We start from the raw sequence: 9,987 nt of genomic DNA on the forward strand, positions 1-9,987 counted from the left end.
AGCGCAGAATATGGACCCTAGAGCTTTGAGCATGCTAAGCAAGCAATGCACCGACTTAGACATCCCCAAAACCCATTCTAGCAATTTTCTATGAATTTGACATCACTTAAAAATAAAAAGTTACCTATCTCCCTTCCAGACTTACGCTCCGTGATGGAATTCGAAGGTGCAATCTCATAAACTGTAAAGTGTCTTTCAGGTCTTTCAAACCTGAAAGCATCCACCAGCTGGCCTGGAGTCACATGGGGCAGGCCCACGTGACCGGAGTCCCAATCCAACATGGCGGCGCCCAGGAGGCGCGGGCCGCTCTTTCTACTTGCGCTGCTCGGCTGGCTTGGGGTGGCGTGGTGCAGCCTGGGTTTAGGGTGAGTGCAGCTGCTGAGGCCAGCCCAGCTGGGGTCCCCCTCTCCTGCTCTGGGGCACAGCCTCGGAGCTCACGATCGCCCCGTCCCCGCAGGGTTTCTCGGGACGATGACCTGCTGCTGCCTTACCCACTCGAGCGCAGACGTCCCTCGCGGGACTGCGCCCGGGTGCGCGCCGGCAGCCCAGAGCAAGAGAGTTGGCCTCCGCCGCCCACGACCCCTGGCGCCAGCCACCGCGCGGCCGTGCGCACATTTGTGTCGCACTTCGGGGGCCGCGCGGTGGCCGGCCACTTAACGCGGGTCGCCGAGCCCCTGCGCACTTTCTCGGTGCTGGAGCCCGGGGGACCCGGAGGCTGCGCGCAGAGGCGCCGCGCCACCGTGGAGGACACAGCCGTCCCGGCCGGTTGCCGCGTCGCCCAGAACGGTGGCTTCTTCCGGATGGGCACTGGCGAGTGCTTGGGGAACGTGGTGAGCGACGGGCGGCTGGTGAGCAGTTCCGGGGGGCTGCAGAACGCGCAGTTCGGGATCCGCCGCGACGGGACCTTAGTCACAGGGTGAGGAAGCGGGGACCCCCCGGGGCTGTCGAGGACAGAGGGTCTCTGATGTTCATTTAGAGCCATGCCTCTGTGTCCAGGTCACCTAACCAAGCTTTCTATCGTTCATCTTCAGATTGGGAACGCTGTGAAGTTTACTCATGTTATCACTGAATGCTTGCTCTGTGATCAGGCGGTGTGGGGGGCCCTGGGGAGGCGACCGTGTGCCTGGACACGGTTTGTGCCTTAGCCAACTTTCCCTAGTAATAGAGAAAACATTCCGTGTTCAGTGAAGCCATGGAACCAATTGGAGATAGGTTAGAGTTTATGGAGCAGCCCCAGACAACTAGCTGGAAACCTTTTGCTGTCCCGGATAGAGATCCTGGGCAGGCAAGGAGCTTGTCGAGGCGCATCTTTGGCGGTTTCTGTTTCTCTTGAAATTTGACAGCAGCCAGAGGTTGAGGGCAAGCAGGCAGGAATAGAAAGTGGCGCCATCTAGTGTTCCAGATCTCTTGAAAGCGCTCCAGTTTTTGCCAAGGCTGAGAAGGGTACTTTGCCCAGATCTTAGCAATTCCTGGTTTCAGTTTCTGAGCCTGCCCGAGTATCTGGCTCTTCATCCTTCAACAGCAGTCAGTGCCTCGACTGTTGATCTTAAGTCATAGATCCTAAAAGTTCTTCCAGTGACCAGCGCCTGCAGTCTCTGTTCCCTGGCTCTGTCCTCCAACCTCAGCACTTCATCCTCTCCACACTTTGCTATCTCCCTTGTTCCTCTGCCGGGCTCCCCTTTCAGGTTATTCAGCTTCTTGTTGCCATGGCCACTCTCTCAGTTACCCCTCTTGCTCTTTCTATGATGGTCCACTAGTCTGCTCACCACCCTCACTACTTTTTTTTTTTTAATGTGTATATTTCTGTGTGTGCCCATGTGGAGGCCAGAGTTTGATTTCAGGTATCTTCTTTTCTTCTGTTGCCCTCCATCTTGTTTTCTGACGTAAGGTCTGAATCAATTAAACTGGCTGAACAGCAAACCCCAGGGATCCTCCTGCTTCCCCCTGTCCATCACCCCCACAGCCAGCACTAGGGTTACAGGTGTGTGCTGTTTCACCCAGCTTTTACATGGGTGCTGAGGATTTGAACTCAGATCCTCATGCTTGAGTGGGAAGGCTTTTTTACCCATTGAGCTATCTTTCCAGACCATCCTCCTACTTGTTAACAGCCAAGCAGCTGCCTATTCTGTCCATTTGTAGCTCACTGCTACTTCTTTGTATTATGACATCAGCACTAAAGATGACAAGAGAAGGTTCTTTCACTGTAGGGACACAGGAAGGCATCTTCCAGCTCACTCCCCAACTGAACTGAACACCTGCTTATATCTGTAGAGAAGGTGTGTTTGCACCAATCACATCACACCTCTCATGCAAATGAAGGTTTGTGTTTGCACCAATCCCAGCCTTGCCTCTTTAGCAGGCATCAAGGCAAAGTCCTGCTAGACTATCAAGAGATATGCTCTCCTGGCCTAGGAATAGTTTCAGAGTCATCTGGCAGCAACTGTTTCAAACAGCCTAGGTTGAGGCTATGCTTTCAGAAACCTGAGCAATCAGTTGTGGTCTTCAAGTGGCTGTCTCAGAGTGGCTGTGGAGTGCTCCAGATGGCTGCTGCTGATACAGGCTTGTGGTTGGCTGTTTGACTTTTGCTAAGCAGCCAGAGCAGGAAAGTCTAACAGCTGCTAATTAGTGAATCAATTAGTTACAGAAAAAATGAACATCAAAAAGGAGCCCCTTGGTACCCAGAACTGTGACTGCCAGGGAGTGAGCCTCTTGCTTCCCTGCTTCCAGGTACCTATCTGAGGAGGAGGTTCTGGACACAGTGAATCCGTTTGTGCAGCTGCTGAGTGGAGTTGTGTGGCTCATCCGCAATGGAAGCATCTACATCAATGAGAGCCAAGCCACCGAGTGTGATAAGACGCAGGAGACAGGTCAGGAAGGGTAGGCAGTATAGCACACTTGCTTGTTCTCCCTCTCTCTTGAGACAGGGTTTCTCTGTGTAGCCTTGGCTTTCCTGGACTCACATTTTTTTGCTGGGCTGGCCTCAGAAACTCACAGAGATCCGCCTGCCTCTGCCTCTTCATCTGACAGTGCTGCGTTACAGGCATGTGCCACCGCACCCGGCCGTGCTTTTGTTTTTACTTTTACCATGTTCTGCACACATGTCCTGGTGTGTGTGGGAAGGTCAGGGTGTCTGTCCATCCACTGTGTGAGTCCTGGGTATTGAACTCAGGCTGTAACGTGTGACGGGAGTTACTTTACCCGCTGAGCCACCTTCGCAGCCCCAGCGCCAGCTTTCTTGAGACCCAGAGACAGTGTGAGTGGGCCGTTCTTCAGTGTTCCCAAACATTCACTGAGCAGCTATTTAGTGCTTAGCGCTGTGATTGGGAGTCATGGGGGTTCCGTCTTAACGTAGAAAGTATAAGAGGAAAATACTTGGCAATAAGCTAGAAAGAATTGACATGTGCCAAGATAGAGACAGGAGAAAGGGGACCGGTGGGAACAGATGCACAAGTATGAGGAAAATGCTACAGATTTGTGGCACGGTGGCATCCATATGGCCCAGAAGCTTGTCCTGAATGCAGAACCATGAGTCCACCCACCTTAGACCTCCCAATCAGGAACTCCGGTTAAGTCCTAACAACTTGAGTGTGCAGGCACTCCCTTGGCAGCTCTGATGGATGATCAAGGTTATGTGCCACTTGGGTGTGGGCCAGTGAGTTGGCTTGGGCAGTAAAGTGTTTGCCTTGAAGGTGTGAGGACCTGAATTCAAGCCCCAGAAAACACACAAGCAGCCAAGTGCCAGGGTGCCCAGGGATGGGGAAATGAGAGGCTGAGATAGCTGGACTCCTGACTGGCCAGATGACCTTACCCACATAGTGATACTCCAGGCTAACAAGAGACCCTGTCTCAAACAGAAAGTGGAAGGTACCTGAGGACCAACACCCAAGGTTGTCCTCTGACCTCCACAGGCATGTGCACAGCCACAACCACCTCCATAGTGCAAAATACTGGAGAGGGAAGGATGCTTGGGTCCTAAGAGTCTCTGGCTATTTCGGGGTATAGAGTTGGGGGGAAAGGAGACTGAGGAGGATCAAAGGATCAAGCTCTCAGAAGAACTCAGGGCAGAGGCACATGGTTTCCAGCCAAAGTGCAGAGTGCAAGGCCTAAGGCAGAGAGTAACTGCTGGGTAAAGGGGGGCAACAGAGGTGAGGCCTGGGGCCTCATGCAAGGCCTGTAGGCTCTGTTCTAGCAATGTAAAGGTTTCCACCAGAGATTGAGGTCACAGGAAGTTTTCTGGCCATGGTATGGAGACTCACTGGAAGTGGGATGGGATGTGGCTCAGGGATCCAGGACTTGCCTTGCATGCATTAGATGCTGGGTTTCTTCTTCAGCATCATCAAAAGACAGACAGTGAAAGAACATAGAGGGTCCCCTGGAGGGCTGGGTAACAAGCTAGGCTCCTTCTCCTTCAGGCTCTTTTAGCAAATTTGTGAACGTGATGTCAGCCAGGACAGCCGTGGGTCATGACCGGAAGGGGCAGCTCATACTCTTCCATGCTGATGGACAGACGGAACAGCGTGGGTGAGTCCCAGGAATCCCCATGGATGTTTGCACTCAGTTTCTCATAGTTTCTTGGGTAGTGGATGGGACAAGACAGCCTTCGGGCCATATAGTATCTACCTACTGACAGTTAAGGGAGACAGTTAGGCCGGAGCCCGTGGGGGCTCAGCTACATACACCCTCTGCACAGCCTCAACCTATGGGAGATGGCAGAGTTCCTGCTGCGACAAGACGTGGTCAATGCCATCAACCTGGATGGAGGTGGTTCTGCCACCTTTGTGCTCAACGGGACCCTGGCCAGTTACCCCTCGGATCACTGGTAAGGGCACCTGAGCCACCTTTGTGAGGGGTGAGGCCATGTCCTGCCTCCACTCTCAGTCAGTATTGAGAGCTGCTGTGCACCAAGCCCTAGGTATCCAAAAGTGAGCAGAACAGCCAAGATCCCCTTCCTCAGGGTACTGCATGACCCATGCTTGGAAACCTGGGACAGTGGTCAGGAAAGGCCTCCTTAAAGATAGCAAAGTAAGAGCTAAGGAAATGGCTGGCCAGTGTTGAAGGAGCCTTCGCCAGAAGATAAAGTGTATGCAATGGGCAGAGCCTATAAATGGCCCGAGGAGGCTGGAGCTATAGCTCAGTAGGAAAAGTACTTGCCTTGCAAGCGGAGGATCTGAGTTCACTTCCGCATAAAAAGCCAGCTGTGAGTGGCACACGCTTACAATCCCAGAGTTGTGGAGGAAGAGACGGGTGGATCCTGATGTCCTGGCCAGCCTGCCTAGCCTACGTGGCAAGGTCTAGGCCAAAGAGAGATAAATAAAATAAAAATTTAAATGGTGGGCCCCTGAGGTTGTCCTGACTCCATATGTACATGCACACACATCTCCTCCTTAGCATGCACACTCAAACACATGCACGCATATGCACGCATATGCACGAGGGTCAGAATGGAGATGGAGGCAAGCTGGCGCAGGGACCTGAGAGGCCAGCTGGAACCAGCACCAAAGCCAATGCCTCTCTTCACAACGAATCTCCCACAGCCAGGACAACATGTGGCGCTGTCCCCGCCGCGTGTCCACTGTGGTGTGTGTGCATGAACCCCTTTGCCAGCCACCCGACTGCAGTGGGCACGGGACCTGTGTGGACGGCCATTGCGAGTGCACCAGCCACTTCTGGCGGGGTGCCGCCTGCAGCGAGCTGGACTGTGGCCCCTCCAACTGCAGCCAGCATGGGCTGTGCACAGAGAGTGAGTGGGGAGCCCACAAGGAGGGTGGTGCTCTGACGGGACCCCAGCTCTCCCATGCCAGACCTGCCTTGGCCCTTACCTGGCCTCCATGGTCTTGCTTTGGCAGCCGGCTGCCACTGTGACGCTGGGTGGACAGGATCCAACTGCAGTGAAGGTGAGAGGGGAGAGGGTGGCCTGGCTGTCTGTGGCTGTTACAATGCCTTCATCCTGACTTCTGGCTTGGAAGTTGCCTTCGGGGCCCCTTCTCATTTTGCATGCAAATCTCTTTATGTCTTGCCTGGGTCTGTTAAAAAGAATTCCCATCAAGTAGGAGGCCAGATTTCAGCATTATCCTCTCAATTCTGAGGACCAATAGCAAAAAATAAGGTGTGGCTAGGCCACACCCCTGAGGGAGACCTACCAAAGTCCTTAGCACCTCAAAAACAGCTCCTGGTGATCCTAGGGCATTGCTAATGTCACTCCAGCATGTCTCAAGACTTCCCATTCACCGTCTCTTCTTTCTTTTAAGGTCATCTGCTCCAAAGCCCACCTTAAATCAAGGTGGTATACTTGCTTGCTTTTTGTTTTGTTTGTTTGTTTGTTTGTTTGTTTTTTAGACAGAGCAGCCTGAGCTGTTCTCTAACTCACTATGTCACCAAGGAGGTCTTGAACACCTGTTTCCTGCTTCTACCTCCCAAGTGCTGAGATTATAGGCATATGCCACCATGCCCAGATTATAGGGAATTAAACTCAGGGCCCCATGGATATCTGGCAAGCACTGAGCCACACCCTGTTTGCAGCTGGGTTACCTTCAAGAGCTGGCCCCGGGGATCAAGGGCCATCCCTTTCAGCATGGCCCTGCACACATCCAGGAGCCAGGCTGTCCTCTAACAGAAACCCTGCCACCCAAGGTAAGACCTACCTGCCACCATCTTGTCTCCACAGAGTGTCCTCTGGGGTGGTACGGGCCAGGTTGCCAGAGGCCTTGCCAGTGTGAGCACCAGTGTCCCTGTGACCCCCAGACTGGCAACTGCAGCATCTCCCCAGGTATGGGGCCTCCTCAGACCCTTGGGACAGGTCTAGAGTAAGCAGACCCACCCCAACCCTTCTGTCTGGTGTCTTTCAGTGAAACAGTGTCTCCAGCCAACTGAGGCCACACCAAGGGCAGGAGAGCTGGCCTCTTTCACCAGGTAGGTGTTTCAGCAGAGGCTGAGTTCCCACACTCCATCCATGAGGCATGCTGTTTGTTCAGGCACCGGCCAAGCCAGGAGGTTGCATGTGATCCTCTAAGCTCAAGGGACAGTCATGGGTGAAACTGGCATCCAGGAGGGCTAGTGAGAGGATCCCGTGCCGCTGCCCAGTGGGAGCCAAAGGTGGCATGCTGTGGGCTTGACCTCCCTGGCCACAGAGACTCAGCTCAGATGCTGGAGGAGAGCTGTAGAGACAGGAAGGAATCTCCTGACTTCTGGACTCTTCCTTGTATTCAGGCTTTGTGTTGCCTATAATTCCAGCATTTGGGAAGTAGAGGCAGGAGGATGATCAGAAGTTTAAAGTTGTCAGTCTAAGGCTAGATAGATGGACAGAGAGACAGACAGACAGACAGATAGGTTCTTGAGCTGGGCCTTCTGGCACAAGCCTGTCATCCTAGCTACTCCAGGAGGCTGAAGCAGGAGGATAACAAATTCAAGGCCAGCTTGAGCTTGAGCTACACAATGAGTTCAAGGCCAACCTGGGCAACTTAGTGGACTCCATTCCAATATAAAAAGTAAAAAGGGGCTTAGGGATGAGCTTAGTGGTAGAGCATTTGCCTAGCATGCACAGGTCCCAGGTTCAATTCCCAAAAATTCCATTAGTGACATCTGAAAAATAGTAACATTCACATTAGGTATGTATGTGTGAGTGAGAGAGAGAGTTCAAGGCCAGTCTGCTCTATAGAGCAAGTTCCAGGACAGCCAAGGCTACAGAGAAACCTCGTATCAAAAAACCCAACAATCAATGTCTCTCTTATTCCCGAATGTGTCTTCCATGTGTCTCCCAGCCCAGCCCACTGGGCTCAGCATTCCCCATGTGGGTTCTGGCTGTCCCAAGGTTATTCCTGAACCCCCCACGCAAGTCTCTCTCTCTCTCTCTCTCTCTCTCTCTCTCTCTCTCTCTCCCTCCCTCCCTCCCAGGACCACATGGTTGGCACTTACTCTCATCCTAATTTTCCTGCTACTGATCAGCACTGTGGTCAACGCGGCCTTGCTCCTGGGCTCTAGGGCAGAGAGAAACCGGCACCTGGACGGGGACTACGTGTACCACCCACTGCAGGAGATGAACGGGGAACTGCTGGCTGCAGAGAAGGAGCAAACGGAGGAAACGGTCTCCTTTAAGGACTGACAGACCTGGCCTGCCCCAGTGGCGTGCTCCAGATAAGCTGTCCCTGCGCCTCACTTTTACAGGGAAGGTTGTGAGGCCTCTGGCATAGCTGCTGCACGCCCCACCCCTTGCCTGGCCATCTCCCTCCTGTCCCCATGCTGTGGCTCATGCCACCCCAGCAATACGAAGCTCTGGAGGGCCTTCACCTGCTTCCCTGCCTGCCTGTGTCTGCTGCCCAGAGGCCTGTCTGCCACAGGGGTCTCACCACTGCCAAAGACTCCCAGTCACGACAAGAGTGTCCACTCTCCTGGGCCACCTGCACAGGGATGGACTAGAAAGACTTATCCCCTGGCCCAGCCACGGCACACCACCTTTTATGCAGCCTCATCACCAGATTGCCAACTAGAATTCTGCATCCTGTCACAGGAAGTTCCTTATAAGAAGGGACGGGGAGAGAAGGAAGTCGCCATGTTTACAGACCTATTTTTCTTGTCCTGCTCCCTAAAGGAGTTTTCTAACACTTGAATAAATTGGGATACTAAAATGAGCCACCAGGGGATGTGTGAGGTCTGAGTCCTGGGCAGCTGCTTCTCATGGGGACCTGAGAGGACTCCCAGGGCCTTCTCTTAACCCAGTGATGTACTAGTTTGGCCAAGTGCAAGGCCACCTGAGGACCATGTCTGAGTCCAGCCATTCTGCATTCCTGCAAGTTCCAGTCAAAGCTGTTGCTGCAGGAGAGGCTACACTTTGAAGGCAAGGATTTGATAGGCCCTAACCATTTTCCCAGGTGGTTGTCTTAGTTACTTTTCTTTCTTTCTTTCTTTCTTTCTTCCTTCCTTCCTTCCTTCCTTCCTTCCTTCCTTCCTTCCTTCCTTTCTTTAAGATTTATTTATTACCTATACAGTGTTCTGCCTGCATATGTGCCTATATGCCAGAAGAGGGTACCAGATCTCACTATTGAGGTTATGAGCCACTATGTGGTTGCTGGGAATTGAACTCGGGACCTTTGGAATCTCCAGCCACCCCCGCCTACTTACTTTTCTATTGCCGTGATAAAACATGGCCCAGACAACTTATCAAAGCATTTAATTTGACTTATGGTTTCACAGTGGTAGAATCCATGATGGTGGAGCAAAGGAACAGCTGAGAGCACCTCAAAATTTAACCCCAATCATACACATCCCTCCAGGGCCCCACTTCCTGATCCTACCCAAACAATTCCAGAAACTGATTCTCACTGAAACCACCACATCCAATCCCTGGTCCTGATAGGCCTGTGGCCATATCACAAAGCAAAATGCACTTTGTCCAACTTCAAAAGTCCCTTATTTCGTAGGCTCAACACTCCTTAAAGTCCAAAGTATGTTCTGAGACTCAAGAAACTCTCTTAACTAACCCCTGTTAAATAAAAAATCAAATGACATGGGTCCAACGTACAATGCCAACATTATACATATCACCATTCCAAAAGTGAGGAATGGGTGCATTGCAAGGAACTGCTGAGCCAAAGAATGGCAGAAACCTGTTATGGCAAACTCCAAACCCTGCAGTTCAGTGGCTGTGTCTAAGGGTTGTCCACATCTCCACATCCTTCAAGCTTGCTACCTGAAACATACTTCTCTTTCTTGTCATGGGTCCCTGTGTGCATCTGTCCTTGGCAGATACCTTACAGCTCTGGCAACTCTAACACCTAGGAGTCCTCAATGCAATCTAGACTTTACTTTCACAGCTTCATGTAATGGCCTCCAGAGCCTTCCATGCAGAGACTCTCCTTCCATATGCCTGGACATAGTGACTCTCCTTAACCAAGCAGGAAGCTTCCAAAATCCCTTCACTTGTATATCCTTCCTCTAAAGCCCGAACCACAAACTTGGCACAGACCCTGCCAAGTTTGATTGTCCTCCTGGGGA

At 52.3% G+C, this 9,987-nt stretch overlaps 1 protein-coding gene across 1 annotated transcript; it reads left to right on the forward strand.

The window, feature by feature from the left end:
• Positions 1–274: 274 nt before the first annotated feature.
• Nagpa (N-acetylglucosamine-1-phosphodiester alpha-N-acetylglucosaminidase) lies at positions 275–8,631 on the forward strand. Its single transcript, XM_055604857.1, has 10 exons — positions 275–365; positions 458–916; positions 2,728–2,867; positions 4,413–4,521; positions 4,691–4,819; positions 5,535–5,740; positions 5,847–5,894; positions 6,665–6,766; positions 6,846–6,909; positions 7,891–8,631. The coding sequence occupies exons 1-10, from the start codon at positions 280–282 to the stop codon at positions 8,096–8,098; spliced, it is 1,551 nt and encodes a 516-aa protein (XP_055460832.1). The 5' UTR covers positions 275–279; the 3' UTR covers positions 8,099–8,631.
• The last annotated feature ends 1,356 nt before the right edge of the window (positions 8,632–9,987 follow it).

The sequence above is a fragment of the Psammomys obesus genome, unplaced genomic scaffold, assembly GCF_907164565.1.
Source record: "Psammomys obesus unplaced genomic scaffold, mPsaObe1.curated_primary_1811, whole genome shotgun sequence".
Taxonomy (NCBI): domain Eukaryota; kingdom Metazoa; phylum Chordata; class Mammalia; order Rodentia; family Muridae; genus Psammomys; species Psammomys obesus.